Source organism: Trachypithecus francoisi, unplaced genomic scaffold (assembly GCF_009764315.1).
Source record: "Trachypithecus francoisi isolate TF-2019V2 unplaced genomic scaffold, Tfra_2.0 Lachesis_group21, whole genome shotgun sequence".
NCBI lineage: Eukaryota > Metazoa > Chordata > Mammalia > Primates > Cercopithecidae > Trachypithecus > Trachypithecus francoisi.
The window spans coordinates 20,964,697-20,987,422 of NW_022681467.1; the positions used below are offsets into that span (position 1 = coordinate 20,964,697).

Consider the following 22,726-nt stretch of genomic DNA (forward strand, 5'->3'; position numbering starts at 1 on the left):
CCCAGCTATAGATCACTTTCTGGGAAGAGCCAAAAGGGCAATACAATTTATCCCCTACTTGCAGATTAGGCATCACTACTGCCGTAGCAACTGGGGGGCTCAAGCCTAGGGGGCTCTGTTACTCAATACACCAAATTGTCTCGCCAATTGATCTCAGATATGCAGGCCATCTCAAGTACTATACAGGATCTACAAGATCAAGTAGATTCCCTGGCAAAAGTAGTGCTCCAAAATAGAAGAGGCCTAGATTTATTAACTGCCGAAGAGGGAGGTATCTGCTTAGCTCTACAGGAAAAGTGCTGTTTCTACGCCAACAAGTCCGGGATCGTCAGAGATAAAATCAAGCGTCTACAAGAAGACCTAGAAAAACGACGAAAAGAAATGACTGATAACCCGTTTTGGACTGGGTTCCATGGACTCCTCCCCTATATTATACCGTTCTTGGGCCCCCGGCTTTGCCTATTGCTCGTACTCTCTTTGGGACCTATAATCTTCAATAAGCTCATGACATTCATTAAGCAACAAATTGAGGCCATCCAAGCCAACCCATACAGGTCCATTATCATCGCCTTGAACAAGAAGATCACGGTGGTCCATACTTACCCTTGCCGTAAACCACCTTCCCTGGGCGCTGAACTGGACAGCCAATGACGGGTAAGAGAGTGTCATCTCTCACTAACCTAAGACAGGAGGGCCGTCATAGCTACTGCCTAATCCCATGACGGGTACCAGTGAAGAGATGTGTCACTCCAACCTAAGACAGGCACAGTTCCCGAAGGACTATCTTCTAGTCACTAATAATATAAAAAAGGAGAACCTGTCCGGAGCCCTGAGGCCCGGAAATTGCCGCGGCCTCTGTTGCTTAAGCTCCACATTGCGGAGACAAGATGGCACACTTCCTGGTTCTTCATCATCAACTTTTCCAGCGCGCTCGAACTTTTCCCGCGCGCGCGTAGATAAGTGCCTGCGCCCGGGAAAGACTAAGTCTACCGAGCATGCGCCTGGTGACGTCTCTCATTATTCTCCTCCCCGCCTGCTCTGCCGCACTTCCTCTTTCTTACCAGCCTATATAAGCTGTACCAACGCCCTCAATAAACGAGACTTGATCAGGAAAAAAAAATACAAAAATACAAAAATTAGCCGGGTGTGGTGGTGGGCTCCTGTAGTCCCGGCTACTCAGGAGGCTGAGGCAGGAGAATCCCTTGAAACTGAGAGGTGGAGGTTGCAGTGAGCCGAGATCTCACCACTGCACTCCAGCCTGGGTGACGGAGAGAGACTCTGTCTCAAAAAAAACCAAAAACAACAACAAAAAACCCCACATCTAGGAAGAGGCAACAAAAGCAGAGAAGCACTGCCACACAGAACACCCAAACCTTCCAAATAAAGCCCATCCAGTTAGTATCTGATAAAATGTACCCCATTGTGTCCTCAGTTATTTCTCAGGGAATTGGCTCAATAACCATTATTCCCTTCTTTCCTTTCCTCTCCGAATCTTAGGTCCAGTCTAGTGACTGGGTATTAGCCACTAGGTTGGATACCACTTAATGCACCTATAAAATGTCTTTCGCATTATATATATATCTAAAATACACCCTGACTCCTATTTTAAAACTATAACCACAACACATCAGGAATTCAACAACTAGTATATACATTTTATTTTGAGTTTTTTAATCTAAGAGCTTATAATTCATTCCTTTTGGAAATAAAATTTTATAGAATTACAAAGAAATATGAATTATAGAGAGGAAGACAACAAACTTTTTTTTTACTGTTAAAGATTAAATTCCTTGGATGAAATGCCTAAATACACAAGTTATAAAATGAGCTTTGAAGACTGGGATGTTGACAGATTCCCAGAATAAGACTAAAGGTGAATTAAATCACTACTTATTTTAAACTTATAGCTGCCTGCCAGCTATGGCCTTTAATCATCAAAGACTTATTGTGTTTAACATTCAATTTGCTGTATACATGCAACCAATTTCCCCAACACTGCTCTTAGACAGAAGTTCAAGTTTGAGGAAAGGGCTGATATTTCCTACATCTGTATTGTTAATGTCTAACAACGACTTCAGAGAAACTCCTTGTCCTATTTTAGAAAGTACCTTGGATGCTCTCCAGGACAAAGGTTCCAGAGGGCGCAGGTGAGATATGCCACATGAGCTACCCAGAGTTTATCAAGCTCCAGCAGTACACATTGGGCCTTCGAGTGACCTTTGTGATCTTGCTTTTGAGAGGTTTAACCAAGATCATGTTTCTTAGCAGCTCTTCCATTCTGCATACTCTATGCTTCCCTTGAGCCAATTAGCAAAGGAGAAAGAAAACAAGTATCTAACAGGCAGTGTGTTCAAGTCCAGCAACAAGTCTGTACCTGGGACTAATTAATGGATTCAATTCAGCCATCTCTGGAGTGGACTGGAGTTGACCAGGGAGGAGGGGGCACATTCCAGAGAGGGGGACAATGCAGCTAAGACATTAACAGTTGGCTCAGCCTAAAAGCAAGCCTGACAGGACTGGCAGGCCTGTGTTAATGTGCAGTTGGACAGCAGCAGGGGCCTCTATTCAGCTCATGTGCACCTGTATAGCCGTACCAGTTGCTGAAATATTGCAATACTGCTGTATTGGTTGTTAAATATTTTGAACAAATATCCCAGGCAGCTGATTACACAGAGTCCCAAAAACAAGGCAGAGGAGCTTTTTGATTGGAGCTGGCAGGAAAGAAGTAGTATAAGATTGGCCGGGTGTGATAGCTCACGCCTGTAGCCCCAACACTTCGGGAGGCCAAGGTGGATGGACGACTTGAGGTCAGGAGTTCAAGACCAGCCCGGCCAACATGGTGAAACCCTGTCTCTACTAAAAATACAAAAAATAGCTGGGCATGGTGGTGGGTGCCTGTAATCCCAGCTACTCAGGAGGCTGAGGCAGGAGAATCATTTGCACCCAGGAGGCGGAGGTTGCACTGAGCCAAGATTGCGCCACTGTACTCCAGCCTGGACAACAGAGCGATACTCAGTCGAAAAACAAAAGTAGGCCGGGCGCGGTGGCTCAAGCCTGTAATCCCAGCACTTTGGAGGCCGAGACGGGCGGATCACGAGGTCAGGAGATCGAGACCATCCTGGCTAATATGGTGAAACCCCGTCTCTACTAAAAATACAAAAACTAGCCGGCGAGGTGGCAGGCGCCTGTAGTCCCAGCTACTCGGGAGGCTGAGGCAGGAGAATGGCGTAAACCCGGGAGGCGGAGCTTGCAGTGAGCTGAGATCCGGCCACTGCACTCCAGCCTGGGCGACAGAGCGAGACTCCGTCTCAATAAAAAAAAAAAAAAGAAAAACAAAAGTAGTGTAATATGACATCTCAAAGGGGCCTAAACAGAAGAACGTTATGAAAAAGGTGTTCCAGGAACACTCTATGTTTTTCTTTCTTTAGAAAGAGGGTCTCACTCTGTCCCCCAGGCTAGAGTGCAGTGGTACGATCATAGCTCACTGTAGCCTCGAACTCCTGGGCTCAAGCAATCCTTCCACCTTTACCTCCCAAAGTGCTGGGATTATAGGCATAAGCCTCTGCACCTGCCCTCAGGAAGACCTGTTTGGCAGCAGCAGGTCTTCTGCCATATCTCACGAGGAAGGGCTGAGGGGAGGATTTCATAATTCTGCACCTCCCTTAAGTGAAAAGTTGTTTATTTTACCGGCATTTCATGAGGAGTGGCTGGGTGGGAACTTCGGCCAGATGGACTCTGTCTTTATTAGATATATATAGCCTAGTTTTACCCATTTTTGCATACTCAGACTGGAATGACTAAGGCTTTTGAGGTTTTTCTAACACTCTCAGATTCTTATCAACCCAACAGTTTTCTGGAAAGTGCTCTTAAGTCTCATTTCCTTGCTACTAATTCGTTCCTCCAGGGCATGAACAGTGATGCGGCAGTTGGGCACATAGCGTAAGGACAGAGAAGCGTCTATCCAGTTTGGCTCCTAGGGACGATCACTGGCATCTGAGTAAGGGCAGGCTTAGACCAGAGGGAAATGGAGGTAGAGGCCATGTGCCTGGGAATGAGGAACAATCCTGAGATGAAGAAGTGAGAAGGAGGAAGGCAGGCAGCCCCTTCGAAACTCCTGGCTGGGAAAAGTGGGCCAGGGATAGGCCCATAGTCAGAGGCAGCTGCAAGGTGAAATGGGGAATCCTGTACCCAGGTTAAGCTTAAGCTGGGCCCATGTTCTTGTAACTGGGTTTTGCAGTGGTCCTTGTTGCATCCTAAATCTAAGGTCACCCTTCCTTGGCCTGCTACTCTTCCAGGGGTTAGAACTGTGATGCTGACTCCAACCTGGAAGCTGGGACCTTGCTACCCACTGAGAAGCCACCTGCACACTGCCTGCCACCTGCCTGGATTTCTGGGTATTCTCTCCAGTATGCCTGTTGCTGGGCTGTGCTGTGCCACCAGAAGACTACACCACTCCTCCATTGTGAACTCCAATGCCTTGCCAACTGTGTGTCTGGATTTTGACTGAAGAGTTTGACAACAGATGATATGACTGAACTCTTACAGTCAAGCCAGATGCAGTGGCTCGCACCTGTAATTCAGCACTTTGGGAGGCTGAGGTGGGCAGATCATTTGAGGCCGGGAGTTTGAGACCAGCCTGGCCAACATGGCAAAATCTTGTCTCCACTAAAAATACAAAAATTAGCTGGGCATAGTGGTGCACACCTGTAATCCCAGCTACTAGGGAGGCTGAGGCATGAGAATCGCTTGAGCCTGGGAAGCAGAGGTTGCAGTGAGCTGAGATTGTACCACTGTAATCCAGCCTGGGTGACAGAGCAAGACTCTGTCTCAAAAAAAAAAAAAAAAAAAAAAAAAAAAACCAGAAATTGTAAAAACTATACCAAGTTAATGAATCCTAATGATCAAAGCTTGGCTCTATTTCACCCAGTAGCTGGGGAAGCCAGGTCCCAAGTTCACCCTTAGACCCCCATTCAGCTGTAAGCAACCTGCCATACTCTGCCAGTTCTTGAGATAGTCAACTCTATTTTGAGCCGAGCACAAGCTACATGAAGGTAGCCAACAGTGTGTGCCTCACTGAGTAAATACCAGGATGGGCAGAGACCAATGCTGAGTCACCCTGAATGACCCTCCAGCTGGAAACCTTGGCTATATTTACCAATCCGTGGAAGATCAACGTCCTTACGACACATAACAGCAAGTAAGCAAACCAAGAACATCAGACTGGCTTGGGAACTGGAAGTGTTAAGAATCAGAGCGAGAATGGTGGCCAGCAGTACCCCAGTAGAGACTAGTGTAAAGGTGGGCATGTCTCTGAGCAAGCAATAAATCCAGAGTTATCAGAATTAGATTAAAATGTCAGCAAGAGCCTGCTGAAGGACCATGGGGAGAGAACCCGTAACTACAGCTACCTATGAACAAGAGGCATGGCTGGGAGGCCGAGGCAGGTGGATCACGAGGTCAGGAGATCCAGACCATCTTGGCTACCACAGTGAAACCCTGTCTCTACTAAAAATACAAAAAATTAGCCGGGCGTGGTGGCGGACGCCTGTAGTCCCAGCTACTCGGGAGGCTGAGGCAGGAGAATGGCGTGAACCCAGGAGGCGGAGCTTGCAGTGAGCTGAGATTGTACCACTGCACTCCAGCCTGGGGGACAGAGCCAGACTCTGCCTCAAAAAGAAAAAAAAAGGGGATCCTCCTGCCTCAGCCTCATAACATGCCAGACAACAGGTGTGAGTCACACCGCTCACAGCCCTGGTCCTTTTTAAAAACAAACCTAGTGGTTATTGTGACACAACATATAAAAGTACTATAGAATGGCAGAGTGCACAGCAAAACAAAAATTGTTTTAAAATGTTTAAGTTTCAATAAAATAGTATCAAAAAGTTAATATTTCTCTGTAAAACTCCCTCCAACTCTCCAAAATGTTTGTTCTATCAAGCTAACAAAACTAGCCTAAATTTATTTGCAGCAGTTCCTTTTCTCAGTGGTATCATCCTCTTGGTCACTTCTCAGGTTAGAAAAAGTTTTCTTTTTTTCCAATAAAATGTGATTTTAGCTGGGTGTGGTGGCTCATGCCTGTAATACCAACACTGAGAGGTTGAGGCGGGAGGATCACTTGGGGCCCAGGAGTTCAAGACCAGCCTGGGCAACATAGTCAGACCCCATCTCTAAACAAAAAAACAAAAAAAAAATTGTTTTTAAATTAGTTAGGCAGGATAATGCACACCTATAGTTTTAACTACTTCAGACGCTGAGAAGGCAAGATTGCTTGAGCCCAGGGGGCCACAATACTGCACTTCAGCCTGGGCAACAAAGCAAGATCATACCCTGAAAAAGAAAAAAAAAATGGAGTTGAAACATTTCCTTTGGATTCAGCCAGCTCTGTCATTTGCTAAGTGACACTAGGAAAGTTTCCTAACTTTTCCAAGTTTATTTCCTCACTTATAAAATGGGAATGATTTCCACTTCTCAGGTTTTTGATAAGAATTAAAAGTGGTGATGTTTAGGCCAGGCGTGGTGGCTCACGCCTGTAATCCCAGCACTTCAGGAGGCTGAGGCAGGTGGATCACTTGAGGTCAGGAGTTCAAGATCAGCCTGGCCAACATGGTGAAACCCCATCTCTACTAAAAATATAAAAATTAGCCGGGCATGGTGGTGCACACCTGTAATCCCTGCTACTCGGGAGGCTGAGGCAGGAGAATTGCTTGAACCAGGAGGTGGAGGTTGTAGTGAGCCGAGATCATGCCACTGCACTCCAGTCTGGGCGACAGAGTGAGACTCCATGTCGAAATGAAAAAAAAAAAAAAAGTGATAATGTTTGTGAAATATTTAGCATGGAGCCTGACAATATAAAACCTGACAAGTAGTAAATGCTCAATAAATGGGAGTGATCACTATTAATGTGCCCTAAAACAGTGCAGTGTTGAGTATACAGAGAACAATAATCACATCCAGAGCCTTCCATGGGGTAGGATGAGTAAACCAATGTGTTTTTTTATGTTTATTTATTTATTTATTATTATTATTATTATTATTATTATTATTTTTGAGATGGCATCTTGCTCTGTTGCCCAGGCTGGAGTGCAATGGCACCATCTTGGCTCACTACAACCTCTGCCTCCTGGGTTCAAGTGATTCTCCTGCCTCAGCCCTCCGAGTAGCTGGGATTATAGGCACCCACCACCACACCCAGCTAATTTTTGTAATTTTATTAGAGACAGGGTTTCACCATGTTGGCCAGGCTGGTCTTGAACTCCTGACCTCAGGTGATCCATCTGCCTTGGCCTCCCAAAGTGCTGGGATTACAGGCATGAGCCACTGCACCCAGCCAATTATTATTGGTTTTTGAGACAGGGTCTTACTCTGTCGCCAGGCTTGAGTGCAGTGGTGCAATCTCAGCTCACTGCAACCTCCGCTTCCTGGGTTCAAGAAATTCTCATGTCTCAGCCTCCCTAGTAACTGGGATTACAGGCACATGCCACCACGCCCAGCTAATTTTTGTGGGGTTTGTTTGTTCGTTTGTTTGTTTGTTTATTGAGAAAAAGTCTCACTCTTGACCCCAGGCTAGAGTGCAATGGCGCGATCTTGGCTCACTGCAACCCCTGCCTCCTGGGTTCAAGCGATTCTCCTGCCTCAGCCCCCCGAGTAGCTGGGATTATAGGCACCTTCTACCATGCCCGGCTAATTTTTGTATTTGTGTTAGAGACGTGGTTTTACCATGTTGGCCAGGCTGGTCTAGAACTCTTGACCTCAGGTGATCCACCCGCCTCGGCCTCCCAAAGTGCTGGGATTACAGGCGTGAGCCACTGTGCCCGGCCAGAGGTAATTAAGTTTTGAGGGTGGAAGCCTTATGATGGCATTAGTGCCCTTATTAGACACCTGAGAAAGAGGATCTCTCTCTAGGCCATGTGAGGAACACAGGAAGACGGTGGCTGTCTACAAATCAAGAACAGGGACAGCACCGGACACCAAATCCACTGGCACCTTGACCTTAGACTTTCCAGCCTCTGGAGCTGTGAGAAGTCACCCAGTGTATGGTATTTGTGATAAAAGCCTGAGTTGGCTGGGCACAGTGGCTCATGCCTGTAATCCCAGAGCAGTGGCTCATGCCTGTAATCCCAGCACTCTGGGAGGCCACGGCAGGTGGATCACTTTAGGTCAGGAGTTCGAGACCAGCCTGGCCAACATGGTGAAACCCCAGCTCTACTAAAACCACAAAAATTAGCCAGGTGTGGTTGTGCTCACCTGTAATTCCAGCTACTTGGGAGGCTGAGGCAGGAGAATCGCCTGAACCTGGGAGGCAGAGGTTGCAGTGAGCCGAGATCACGCCAATGTGCTCTAGCCTGGGTGACACAGAGAGGCTCCATCTCAGAAAAAAAAAAAAAAAAGCCTGAGCTGACTGACCAGACAGTACTGCAGTGTGCTGAGCACCCCAGCTGATGAGGAATTGGATCTCCTGAGAGTCCACTCCGTGCCACACACTATGCCTCATGCACTACCTTGTACAACTTTATGACCTTATGGCCTCCCCAACAAGGAGGTGCTGTTATCTCCATTTTACAAATGAGGAGATAGGTACAGAGAGGCTAAGTGGCTCGCCCAAAGTCAAACCAGGGGAAGAAGCAGAACCAGAATTCCAACCAGACTGTCTAATCCAGCACGACTGCCACTAATACCGTGTGAAATGGCTGTCTTAGTGTTTGAGTACCCCTTCTCATGTTTAGACATGGGTTCCCCAAACAACCTTTTTGGCATAGAATATCCATATTTTTAACAAACAGCCCTACATAAATATTTCAACATGCTCCTTATTTTCAGAGCTGTCAACTAATTCCAATTAATAACAGTTGCTTTTCTACAGGTTAGTCAACTAACAGGAAATAAAAAATAACAACTGAGTCCACACTGAATTCCCTAAGGGAATAGAGCCATTGTCTCGAAGTATTTCAACCTGCTAATATTTCTAAAGTTCTGTTCAAACTGGGTATGGTGGCTCACTCCCATTATCCCAGCACTTTGGGAGGCCATGGTGGGAGGATCACTTGAGGCCAAGAGTTTGAGACTTGCCTGGGCAACAAAGTGAGACCCCGTCGCTACAAAAAATTTTTTTAAAATTAAAAAAAAAAAAAAAAGCCAGATATGGTGATGTGAGCCTGTAATCCCAACTACTTGAGAGGCTGAGGCAGGAGGATAGCTTCAGCTCAGGAGTTCAAGGCTACAGTGAGCTGGGATGGTGCCACAGTACTCCAACCTAGGCACAGAGCAAGATCTTGTCTCTAAATACATAAATAAATACATAAACAAAGTTCTGTTCAACTGCCTCCATTCACTCATTCTAAGAAATGCTGTTGCTACCCAGGGATGATGAAAAAATCCATTTTAGGGACGGAAAGTCATGTAGAGGCAGCAGGATGGCAGGGAAAAAAGGGAAGGTCAAAGGAACCAAGATGTTAAGTCTAGAAAGGAAAAGGATAAAGAATTATCTAATTCTTGGTCAGTGATACAGTTTGGATTTGTGTCCCTGCCCAAATGTCATGTGGAATTGTCATCCCCAGTGTTGGAGGTGGGGCCTGGTGGGAGGTGATTGGTTCATGGGGCAGTTCATCCTAAATGGTTTATAGCTCCATCCCCTTGGTGCTGAGTTCTCATGAGATCTGGTTGTTTAAAAGTGTGTAGCACCTTCCCCTGCTTTTTTCCTCCTGCTCCAGCCATGTGAAGTGCCAGCTTCCCCTTCACCTTCCACCCTGATTGATGCCCAGTGGGTGCTGCTATGCTTCCTGTACAGCCTGCAGAACTGTGAGCCAATTAAACCTCTTTTCTCTATAAATTACCCAGTCTCAGGTATCTCTTTATAGCAGTGTGAGAACAAACTAACACAGTCAGGTACTAAATTAAACAGGAGACTTACTGATCCTGATTACTCTATGTCCTGAAAATCAGAAGAGAATCCCAAAGGAGTTTAAACATATTTCTCCATAGAATTCTTGAAGGCAATGACAGTTACACATCCCACCTATAGTCATCACTGAATTCATCATCATTAAAGCCTACATTTCCTTAGTACTCACAATGAGTTCTTTCTAAAAACATATATTTGGATTTTGTTGTTGTTGTTGTTTGTTTTTTGTTTTGAGACAGGGTTTCGCTCTTTCGCCCAGACTGGAGTGAAGTGGCACGATCTCGGCTCACTGCAAACTCTGCCTCCCGAGTTCAAGTGATTCTCCTGCTTCAGTCTCCTGAGTAGCTGGGATTACAGGCGCCCACCACCACACCTGGCTAATTTTTGTATTTTCAGTAGAGACAGCGTTTCGCCATGTTGGCCAAGGTGGTCTTGAACTCCTGACCTTAGGTGATCCACCTGTCTAGCCTTCCAAAGTATTAGGATTACAGGCATGAGCCACCATGCCTGGCCATATGCATTTCTTAATATTAACAACAACAACATTGACTGAGCACCCATCGATGGCAGAAAAACCATGCTAAGTGCCTTTCAGGTTTATCTTAACTTAAACCTGACTGGGTGGAGCAAGCATTCTGATCGCCATTTTGTAGACGACGCTGGAGCTCAGAGGGGTTAAGGGGCATGCCCCAAGTCACACAGCCAGTAAGTGGCAGAGCTGAACTTTAAATCGAGGTCTGTGTGATAAACCCAGGGGATTAACCAAAACTAAAAAGAAATGAATGAGTAAATAAATAAATCCAGGTCTGTGGACCTCCAGACTCAGATCAGGTAATTAATATGAAAGAGAGGGCTTTACAGTTACTAAAGACAGTCACTATCTCCATCAGGGAATTAGCATTCGCTTAAATAATAGACGTTTCGGCAATCTAGTCAGGAAACCTTGTAGAAAGGTTGTTACTTAAATCCAGAGTATACTTCATACAAGGAATGCTAAAGTCTCTATTTTTACTACTCATTACATATAACAGGCCCACATTGCTATTTTCTGAGTTTTAAAAGAACAAAACAAAACAAAAAAAATTCCACTCTCTGTTGAACCAAATATTCCCCTGTTTCTGAATTCATTTTGAGGGAGATTAGAAAGGGACCTGAGATGAACAGCAACAATAACAAAAAGACTCCAGGAAACAGCTCCTTGTCATTGCTGTGCCAGGGAAGCTGTCCTTTGAAGTTCCTCCTGACAGCTTGGCTTAGGTAAGATGTTTTTCTGCCTAAGACAATGAAGCCTTCTCAGAGATCTGCTATTGGAAGAGAGAGAAACAAATCATCACACACCCGTATAGCTGCTGGTTGTTTTTAAGTTCGTTTGTTTTCAACTCTGCTTATTACCTGGATCCACATCAGAAGAACAAGGAAGAGAATGGAATTCCAAAGAACTGAAAGCCTCGCTGTTGGCTTCTTGGCTGGGTCTCCGCAGGACATAATCTCTTATGTCACACACTGATGGCAGGTCCAAAGCACTGCTCTCCTCTGACAAGCTGCCTGAAGTGGTATCCCTGGCTGCCATAGTCCTGCCATGGAAAAAATAAAACAATTCAATACAAAAGGCACCACATAGCAGGATCCTTCACTGGAGACAAGAGCTTGAAGAATTTTATTTGTTTTTTTAATTTTTATTGAGATCAGGTCTCACTAAGTTGCCCAGGCTGGTCTTGAATGCCCGGGCTTAAGCAATCCTCCCACCTCACCTCCCAAAGTGATGGGATTATGGGTGTGAGCCACCATACCCAACCAAAAAATTTTAAAGGTCAAACAACAGTGAAATCAGAATGATTTACAGTAGTCCCCCCTCATGTGTGATTTTGCTCTCTGCAGTTTCAGTTAATCTCACTCAACCATGGTTCAAAAATATTACATGGAAAACTCCAGAAACAAACAATTGATAAGTTTCCAAATGTGCACCATTCTGAGTATTGTGATGAAATCGCGTGCTGTCCTACTCCATCCCACCTGGGACATTAATTACCCCTCTGTCCAGTGTATCTGAACTATACTGAACCTGTCCCTTAGTCATTCAGTAGCCTTCTCAGTTATGAGATTGACGGTTGTGGTATCACAGTGCTTGTTTTCAAGTAACTCCAAAACACAAGAGTAGTGATGCCGGCAAGTCAGATATGCCAAAGATAGGCCACAAAGTACTTTCTTTAGGCAAAAAGGTAAAAGTTGACTGAGTGCACTGGCTCACACCTGTAATCCCAGCACTTTGGGAGGCTGAGGCGGGTGGATCACCTGAAGTCAGGAGTTCAAGACCAGCCTAGCCAACATGGTGAAACCTGTCTCTACTAAAAATACAAAAATTAGCCAGGCGTGGTCGTGGGCACCTGTAATCCCAGCTACTTGGGAGTCAGAGGCAAGAGAATCCCTTGAACCCGTGAAGTGGAGGTTGCAGTGAGACGAGACCGTGCCATTGCACTCCAGCCTGGGCAAACTCCATTTCAAAAAAAAAGGTAAAAGTTCTCAACTCAATAAGGAAAGAAAAAAATCATATGCCTAGGTTACTAAGATCTACTGTAACAAGGAATCTTCTATCCATGAAATTGTGAAGAAGGAAAAAAAAAATTCATGCCAGTCTTGATGACACACCTCAAACTGCAAAAGTTATAGCCACACGGAGGTTGCAGTGAGCCAAGATCGCACCACTGCACACCAGCCTGGGCTACAGCACAAGACTCTGTCTCAAAAAAAAAAAAAAAAAAAAAGGTTATGGAGTTATGGCCATAGCACATAAGTGCTTAGTTAAGATGGAAAAGGCATTACATTTGCGGGTAGAAGACATGAACAGAAAGGTGTTCTGACAGCAATGTGTTGTACCAGAAAGCACGGAGCCTACACAAAGACATCAGCAAGGATCCCCTGAAACAAGTGACACCAAAAGCCATTTACCACAAGTAAGGGACAGTTATACAGATTCAAGAATAGGTTTGGACTGAAAAGCATAAAAACTACTAAAGAGGTTGCATTTGCCAGTGAAGAAGCTGCTGCCACATTTTCGGCAGACTTGAAGAAGTAGATTAAGGAGAAAAGATACCATACACAGCAAGTCTTCAATTGCAATAAGACTGGCCTCTTCTGGAAGAAGATGACCAACAGAACCTAAATTCATAAAAGTGCAAAGGAAGCACCAGGGCATAAAGCATGGAAAGACAGATTAACTCTAGTACTGTGTGGCAACGCTGCGGGGCATATGACAAAGCCAAGCATGGTGTACAGAGCAAAGAACCCATGTGCCCTCAAAAGCAAAACCAAAAATTCTTTATGCTTGTGTTCCGGTCATATAATCAGAAAGTATGGGTGACAGCTGTCTTGTTTATAGAATGGTTCCGCCAATGCATCAATGGTTCCCAGAAGTGAAAAAAATATTTGAAAGAGGAAGGGTTGGAATTTAAGGACCTATTAATAATAGATAACGTACCCAGCCATCCTGAATCTGTTTGCCATGAACATGAAAATGCTGAGGTTGTATTTTTATCTGCAAATACAACCTTTTTCTTCAGCCACTTGACTAGGACATCATTCATTTTCCCAAGGCCACATACATCTGCCTGGTATTTGATCACATTCAATCAGCAATTGATGCAGATCGTAAACTGGAAATAATGTAGTGCTGGAAATCATTCACTATTGCTGATGCAATAGCACTCATCGAAGTTGCAATGGATGAATTAAACCACAAACTAAATGCCTGCTGGAAGGACTGATGGAGTGGAAGTTGTGAATGATTTTAAAGCCTTCCCTGAAATTGATAGAGAAGTTGGGAAAATCATCCATGCAACAAGACAAGTTGATGGAGAAGGATTTGCTGATATGCTTGATGAAGTAGAAGGACATACTGAAGGCCATTGAGAAGTGCTAACAAATGAGGAACTGGAAGAACTTGTCATGTCCTCTATAGAGGAAGAGGAAGATGAAGAAGAAGAAACTAAAGCAGAACCAGCCATGTGGACATTACTAAAATTTGCTGAAGTGTTTCAAACTGCACAGACATTAAAACATAAAATTATGGCATATGATCCTCAGATGGAACGCAGCATTAAAAACACCTGTATGATCACAGATAGTCTACAACTTCGCAGCAACACTTTTATGAGTTACAAAGAAAGGCAACAACCTCTGATTACAATGTTCTTCCAAAAGTTTTCAGCAAAAAACACTATCAAGGATCCCCAAGCATTGAGATCTTCATGGCTCAATGATCCAGGATTGCCTGAAGCAGAGGATCCTCCTTCTGATGTAACCTCAGTAGCCAAACACTACATCACACTGCCTGCGCCATTCACCTCCCTTCATCTCATCACATAGGTATTTTCTTTTTTTTTTTTTTTTTCTGAGACGGAGTTTCACTTGTTGCCCAGGCTGGAGTGCAATGGCGCAATCTCGGCTCACTACAACCTCCACCTCCCAGGTTCAAGCGATTCTCCTTCCTCAGCCTCCCAAGTAGCTGGGATTACAGGCATGCGCCACCATGCCTGGCTAATTTTTGTATTTTTAGTAGAGACGGACTTTTGTCATGTTGGCCAGGCTGGTCTCGAACCCCTAACCTCACAGGATCCACCCGTCTCAGCCTCCCAAAGTGCTGGGATTACAGGTGTGAGCCACCATGCCCAGCCATGTAAGCATTTCATCATCTCACATCACCACAGAAAGAAGGGTGAATATAGTACAATAAGATATTTTGAAAGACAGAGACCACATTCACATAACTTATGTTACAGTATATTCTAATAGTTGTTCTATTTTATTATAGTTTTGCTGTTCATCTCCTATTGTGCCTAATTTATAAATTAACCTTTATCATAGGTATGTATGTATGCATAGGAAAAAACATAGTACATACTAGGTTCAGTACCATCTGCCATTTCAGGCATCCCCTGGGGGGTCCGTAGTCCACCTCAAGGGTAAGGCAGGACTGCTGTACTTTTCCCTGCTATTGACGGTCTTTAATTCAGTATTTGTTTATGCTGTTTTCTTCATGATGAGAAAGAAATGCTCTCAGCAGAAAAGAAACATTAATAATTTCAGCTGGAAAATAAACTGCATGTCTGAAAAGGGAAGGGTTCAATCAGAGGGCACTCTCTCAATGAAATACTACACAGCACCACAATTCAAGGCCTACAAGAATATTTGATAAGGCTGGGCGCAGTGGCTCACGCCTGTAATTCCAGCACTTTGGGAGGCCAAGGCAGAAGCATCGCTTGAGCCCAGCAGTTGAAGATCAGCCTGGGCAACATAGGAAGACCCCATTTTTACAAAAAATTTTAAAAATTAGCCAAGTATGGTGGCATGTGCCTGTAGTCCCAGCTACTCAGGAGGCAGTGTTGGGAGGATCACTTGAGCCTGGGAGGTCAAGGCTGCAGTAAGCTGTGATTGTGCCAATGCACTCCAGCCCAAGCGAGAGTGAGACCCGTATTTTACCAAAAAAAAAAAGAAGAAGAAGAAAGAAGAAGGAGAAAGAAGAAGAAGAAGAAGGAGGAGGAGGAAGAAGAGAAGAAGAAGAAGAAGGAAGAGGGAGAAGGAGGAGAAGGAGGAGAAGAAGGAGGAGGAGAAGGAGAAGGAGGAGGAGGAGGAGGAGGAGAAGGAGGAGAAGGAGGAAGAGAAGGAGGAGGAGAAGGAGGAGGAGGAGAAGGAGGAGGAGAAGGAGGAGGAGAAGGAGGAAGAGAAGGAGGAAGAGAAGGAGGAGGAGAAGAAGGAGGAGGAGAGGAGAAGGAGGAGGAGGAGGAGAAGGAGGAGGAGGAGAAGGAGGAGGAGAAGGAGGAGGAGAAGGAGGAGGAGGAGGAGAAGGAGGAAGAGGAGGAGGAGAAGGAGGAGGAGGAGGAGGAAGAAGAGAAGAAGAAGGAGGAGGAGGAGGAGGAAGAGGAGGAGGAGAAGGAGGAGGAGAAGGAGAAGAAGAAGAAGAAGAAGAAGAGGAGGAGAAGGAGAGGAGGAGGAGAAGGAGGAGGAGGAGGAGAAGGAGGAGGAGGAGGAGGAGAAGGAGAAGGAGAAGGAGAAGGAGAAGAAGGAGGAGAAGGAGGAGAAGGAGGAGAAGGAGGAGAAGGAGGAGAAGGAGGAGAAGGAGAAGAAGATTAGACGAGAAGGGGAACTGTCCATGATACATTAAATGTGGTGAGCATAGCTGCCTTCCAAGCAGTTGACCTGGGTTTGATTCCTGGCGAATGTGCCCACATGCATACATACACACAATATATTAAATGTAAAAAAGTTCTAAAACATTAAGGAGGGTTTGATCCAGATTATATAAAATAAAATGCCATGTGTAGGATGTGTGTGTAAGAAATACTGTTAGATAAAGCTAGGAGGAAAAATGTCTAGAAGGGCATATCCAGTGAATTAATTTCACTAATTATCTGGGTAATATGATTACAGGTGATTTGCATTTTCCTCTATGGGTCACTCAAACATGCAGTCAGTCAATTATTTAATATGATGGGCCTGGTGTCAGGCACTGGGAACACAAAGGTGAATGTCATAGACCCTTCCCTCCTAGTTTGGAGTGATCCAAACACAGACACATATCTTTTAACACAGTGAGTCAAGACAGAATTGCCCAGAAGGGGCAGGAGGTTTTCTGGAAGAGGTTCTCCCCAAGCATGGGGCAGGCCAGCCATGGCCAGAGGAAAGTGTGAACTCAGGAAGAACCAGCTTGGACAAGCACAGCGCCACAGGGTATCAGGGGATTGATTGATTGATTGATTGATTGATTTAAGACTGAGTCTTGCTCTGTCGCCCGGGCTGGAGTGCAGTGGCCGGATCTCAGCTCACTGCAAGCTCCGCCTCCTGGGTTTTACGTCATTCTCCTGCCTCAGCCTCCGGAGTAGCTGGGACTACAGGCGCCCGCCACCTCGCCCGGCTAGGTTTTTTTTTTGTATTTTTAGTAGAGACGAGGTTTCACCGTGTTAGCCAGGATAGTCTGGATCTCCTGACCTCGTGATCCGCCCGTCTCGGCCCCCCAAAGTGCTGGGATTACAGGCTTGAGCCACTGCGCCCGGCCTGGGGGATTTAAAGTGAGTGTCGAGAACTGGCTGGGGGTTGTGGCTCAAATGCTGTAATACCAGCACTTTGGGAGGCCAAGGCAGGCGGATCACCTGAGGTCAGGAGTTCAAGACCAGTCTGGCCAACATGGTGAAACCCCATCTCTGCTAAAAATATAAAATTAGCTGGGCATGGTGGCATGCACCTGTAATCCCAGCTACTCGGGAGGTGGAGGCCCGAGAATCGCCTGAACCCAAGAGGCAGAGGTTGCAGTGAGCCAAGATCACACCACTGCACTTTAGCCTGGGTGAGAGAGTGAGACTCTGTCTCAAAAAAAAAAAAAAGAATTGATCACTCAGTGAGTAAACGGGAAAGGACAAACCCTGTGGTCTCAGCTGGAAGGCTACAGAGCCCTTCTCCTGTACCCAGCTCTGGGAAGGCCTGGCTGCTATCAGCAACTTGGATACAAAGACTCTTTAGCTGAGCTCTGGAAGCCTCCAAGGTGGCTTAGTGGATTCAGCATTTGGACATTTCACTAGGTGTTCCCTACCCCTCCGTTACTCTCTGACTCAGAAGCTGCTGTCATCAATAACTCTTATGATAGCTGGCACCAGGTGTCATGAGTGCCATGGGTCACCGTGTACATGCAGAGCAGTTATCAGGTCAGATCTGCAGATTTGGCAGCTGGGTAGCAAGTGAACTTGTCACACTTAAGTCTGGTGGCAGGCAATCTCATGAACAAGAATTCACTCACCTGCAGTGGTCCAGGTGGGAGAGGAAGAGCACATGAATGAGGTCAGGGCCCCATGGGTCAAGAATAGACTAAGAGAGATTAAGAACAGATTTACAAACTGAAATGAGAGTACAATTTAATAAGTGAATAAAGAGGCCGGGTGTGGTGGCTACCACTTTGGGAGGCGGAGGTAGGAGGATTGCTGCTCAAGAGTTTGAGACCAGCCTGGGCAACATAGCAAGACCTTGTATCTACTAAAATTTTTTAAAAAGTATGTAGCCAGGCAGAGTGGTGCATGCCTGTAGTCCCAGCTACTCAGGAGGCTGAGATGGGAAGATCGCGTGAGCCAGGCGGTCGGGGATACAGTAACACGAGATTGTGCCACTGCACTCCAGCTTGGGCGATGGAGTGAGACCCTGTCTCAAAAAAAAAAAAAAAGAAAAGAAAAGACAAAGCAAATGGAGAAATGTGTTAAAGAGGAGCTAAGAGTCAACAAGGAGTGACAGTTTCAGTGATTCGGCTTTTTTATTAACTGGGTTAGAGGTGACAGGAAAAGACACAGTTTTCAGAGGAGGCAATATCCAAATTATGGCATCCTATGCAGCTGTTAAAATGACAGTCAGAACTTCAAAGATCTCAAAAACATATGTTTGAATGAAAGAAGTAATTTCAGGCTGGGCGTAGTGGCTCAAGCCTGTAATCCTAGTACTTTGGGAGGCAGAAGTGGCAGGATTGCTTGAGGCCAAGAGTTCAAGACCAACCTGGCCAACATAGCCAGACCCCGACTCTATAAGAAGAGAAAAAATATAATTAATTTTAAAAAGAAGTAATTTAAGAATAACATGAGCAGCATAATCATAAGAGTAGTTCCCATTTACTGAATGCTTGTTAGAGGCCAGGCATTGTGCTAAGAGCTTCATCTGTCACAACCCTATGAGGCAGGTACTCCTTTCAATATCCTCATTAACAGTCAGACCCAGACACAGAGAGAAGTAAAGCCACTTGCCCAGGGAAACACATCTCAAAAGCAGCCAAGCTAGGATGAATGCAGCCAAAAGTCCTCCCAGCATCCTGTGTCTGCACAGCCCCAGTGCTGCAGCCTAAACTACCATGTGATTGGGCAAAGATAGGAAGTATATTAAAACAAATCAGCAGTGACACCTGGCAAGATCTTTTTGTTTGAGGACACCCAGTCACATGCTGTTGTGCACATTCACTTGGGCAGAGAGTGAGCCAAGCTATCAGCTGATTGCTCCTGAAAGGAATGGAGTGATCAAGGTTCCTAAAGAAGCAAGAACATCCTGTCTTTTCACAGGTTCTATATTAGCCAACCAAGCCTGAAGCTTCAGCAAACACCTCCACACCAGGCAACTTTGTCTCCCCCTTCTCCCTTCATGTTACCTAACACTCTGCTCTGGAGGCTTCTGGAAGGGGAACAAACAGGTCAGTGAATGATGCTGGCTTATTCTGCCTGCCTGCAAAGGTGCCTTGAAATCAACCATCAACTGAGAGTGGCAACAGTGATATGAAATGAATGGAATCCTTTTTGAAAACAAATAGCACATTGATGTGATACTTATATTTTCTTTGTTTTCAGAATCACTTAAATGCCAAATACATCACAAACTGGGAACTGGACCATAAAAAGAAGATATGTCGGCTGGGTGCAGTAGCTGACGTCTGTAATCCCAGCACTTTGGGACCCCGAGATGGGTGGATCACGTGAGGTCAGGAGTTTGAGACCAGCCTGGCCAACATATTGAGAACCTGTCTCCACTAAAAATAAAAATAAAAATAAAAAGTTGCTGGGTGTGGTGGTACATGCCTGTAGTCCCAGCTACTTGGGAGGCTGAGGCAGGAGAATCACTTGAATCTGGGAGGCAGAAGTTGCATTGAGCCAAGATTGCCCCACTGCACTCCAGTCTGTATGACAGAGCAAGACTCCGTCTCAAAAAAATAAAAAATGACCAGGCACAGTGGCTGACACCTGTAATCCCAGCACTTTGGGAGGCCAAGGCAAGCAGATCACCTGAGGTCAGAAGTTTGAGACCAGCCTTGAGACCACCAGTTTGGCCAACATGGTGAAACTCTGTCTCTACTTAAAAAAAGAAAAGAAGAAGGAAAAAAAGGATTTGTGCCTATCAAATACAATACATTATTTGGGACTCAGTGAAGTTGCACAGAAGTGAAAAACAAGCAGTGGAGGCAGATTAAACCCTTCTTGCCGGGCGCGGTGGCTCAAGCCTGTAATCCCAGCACTTTGGGAGGCCGAGACGGGCGGATCACGAGGTCAGGAGATCGAGACCATCCTGGCTAACATGGTGAAACCCCGTCTCTACTAAAAAATACAAAAAACTAGCCGGGCGAGGTGGCGGGCGCCTGTAGTCCCAGCTACTCGGGAGGCTGAGGCAGGAGAATGGCGTGAACCCGGGAGGCAGAGCTTGCAGTGAGCTGAGATCCGGCCACTGCACTCCAGCCTGGGCGACAGAGCGAGACTCCGTCTCAAAAAAAAATAAAATAAAATAAAATAAAATAAACCCTTCTTGTGGTGTGAACAACCTTGGGCCGGCAAGCAGAATGCAATGATTATCCTTTGTCCCAAACCTTTTGATAATGTGATTCAACTTCCTTCTCTAGAATTGCTTATTTTCATCTCTTAAGGGTGATTTAATTACGTGGCCTGGTGCGGTGGCTCACACCTGTAATCCCAACACTCTGGGATGCCAAGGTGGGGGGATCACAAAGTCAGGAGTTTGAGACCACCCTGGCCAACATGGTGAAACTCCGTCTCTACTAAAAATACAAAAAAAATTAGCCAGGCGTGGTGACACGTGCATCTGTAGTCCCAGCTACGCTGGAGGCTCAGGCGAAAGGATCACTTGAACCCGGGAGGCAGAGGTTGCAGTGAGCCAAGATCGTGCCACTGCACTCCAGCTTGAGTAACAGAGTGAGACTCTGTCTCAAAAAATAAATAAATAAACAAATATGAAAAAATGCTATTGAACTATGCAATCTAAATATTCTTTTTTTTTCTGGGCACAGTGGCTCACACCTGTAGTCCCAGCACTTTGGGAGGTCAAGTTGGGAGGATCGCTTGAGGCCAGGAGTTCAAGACCAGCCTGGGCAATATAGCAAGACCTTGTCTGTAAAAAAAATTAAAATAATAAATAAATAAATAAATAAATAAATAAACAAACATTCTTTTTCAATACTGGAGACTCTAGGATGCCCTGGGTTGCAAGCACAAGAAGTCTCTTAGTGCCTAAAAACCTGTTTACCAGGAGGAGACAGCCATTCTTCTATTACTCTACAGATTCTCACAGACCTACAAATACAAGTCAGTCAAGGTGCACACATAAGAAGTGATTTAACTTCACTTATTTTTCTTCCATTCAGCCACTTCCCTCCAAATATTTCACACGAAAAGTTCCAGACATCCGTAGAGCTACCCCAGACTCTTACTATGATTTGCTTCATCACACAACTATCCATCTATCCAACTTTCTATCCACTCATCAATTCATCATATTTTTAAAACACATATTTCCATTTATATCTTAATTAAAGCTCTGATGCCCAGGCTGGAGTGCAGTGGCGTGATCGTAGCTGACTACAGCCTCAACCTCCTGGGCTCAAGTAATCCTCCCATCTCAGCTTCCTGAGTAGTTGGGACTGCAGGCACGAGACACCACACTTGGCTTTTTTTTTTTTTTTTGAGACAAGGTCTCAATATATTGCCCAGGCTGGTCTTGAATTCCTGGACTCAGGCCAGCCATCTTCCCACTCTGGCTTCCCAAAGTGCTGAAAATACAGGCATGAGCCACCTCGTCTGGCCTTTACAATCTGCATTTTTGAACACTCACTCTGTTAGCTGAAGGAAGCATGAATTGGAGAACCATACTCATTTGTGGAGTTAAAAAGAATGGGTTTGAACCCCTGCTGTCATTTTTAGCTATGTCACTTTGGACAAGTCACTTAACCTGCTCTATAAATAGACAACGAAATATATATACATATATATATTTTGAGACAGAGTCTTGTTCTGTCACCCAGGCTGGAGTGCAGTGGCACGATCTCGGCTTACAGCAATCTCCGCCTCCTGGGTTCAAGCAATTATCCTGCCTCAGCCTCCTGAGTAGCTGGGATTACAGGTGCATGCCACCATGCCCCGCTAATTTTTCTATTTTTTATTTTTTTTTTTAGTAAAGACAGGTTTCACCATGTTGGCCAAGCTGGTCTCGAACTCCTGACCTCAAGTGATCCACCCACCTCAGCCTCTCAAAGTGCTGGGATTACCGGCGTGAGCCACTACACCCGGCCAGTTTCCTTGTCTATAAAATGGCTTGATGATGTAAACCAAAAAGTATCTGAGACAAGTCTCAATCAATTTAGAAGTTTATTTTGCTGAGGTTAAGGACATGCCCGGAAGAAATACAGACAGAATCACAGAAACTGTCTGTGGTCTGTGCCCTTTCTCCAAAGATGAATTTGAGGGCTTCATATCTAAAGGGGAAAAGTAGGGTAAGGGGAAAGAGGGAGGGTATGGTCATCCAAGTGTCACAAGAGAAAAGGAGCAGGCAGGAGAATCGACAATTACACATTGGTCTCATGCTCAGTAAATGGACACTTTACGGAAGATAAGATGAACATACAGTAGCTACCTGTGGAGATATGTAACCTTGTAACTGTAGTATTCTGCTTAGGAACAAAAGGAAAGACAGCTTCTTGTATGACTCGGCTTTCAGCTTAATTTTTTCCTCTGGCAGAATGAACTGGAGTCCTGAGTTTTTATTTTCCTTTTACAATGATAATACTTATCTTACAGGCACACTTCTTTTTTTCTCTTTTTTTTTTTTTTGAGATGGAGTGTCGCTCTTGTTGCCTAGGCTGGAGTACAATGGTGCAACCTCCGCCTCTCGGGTTCAAGCGATTCTCCTGCGTCAACCTCCCGAGTAGCTGGGATTACAGGCACGCACCACCACGCCTGGCTAATTTTGTGTTTTTAGTAGAGATGGGGTTTCTGCATGTCGGTCAGGCTGGTCTCAAACTCCCGACCTCAGGTGATC

The 22,726-nt window shown here is 45.3% G+C and overlaps 1 protein-coding gene and 1 long non-coding RNA gene across 23 annotated transcripts in view; one reads left to right on the forward strand and one right to left on the reverse strand.

The window, feature by feature from the left end:
• The window catches only part of SHLD1 (shieldin complex subunit 1), a 123,870-nt gene that overhangs the window by 87,640 nt on the left and 13,504 nt on the right, over nt 1-22,726 (reverse strand). For 18 of the 22 annotated variants that reach the window (XR_004431151.1, XM_033185679.1, XM_033185677.1 and 15 more), the window contains one exon: nt 11,291-11,472. Coding sequence is in view for 21 of the 22 variants with exons in the window: in XM_033185677.1 (XP_033041568.1) it covers nt 11,291-11,472 (182 nt within the window). In the remaining variant the exon portion in view is untranslated. Of the gene's footprint in view, nt 1-8,308; nt 8,367-10,876; nt 11,203-11,290; nt 11,473-20,712; nt 20,804-22,726 lie in introns of those variants that run through there. The other 4 variants (XM_033185687.1, XM_033185690.1, XM_033185696.1 and 1 more) reach the window with 4 other exon arrangements.
• On the forward strand, nt 15,962-19,415 carry LOC117068490. The gene is made up of 3 exons (XR_004431152.1): nt 15,962-16,060; nt 18,976-19,103; nt 19,258-19,415. It is a non-coding gene; the product is annotated as an uncharacterized LOC117068490 (long non-coding RNA).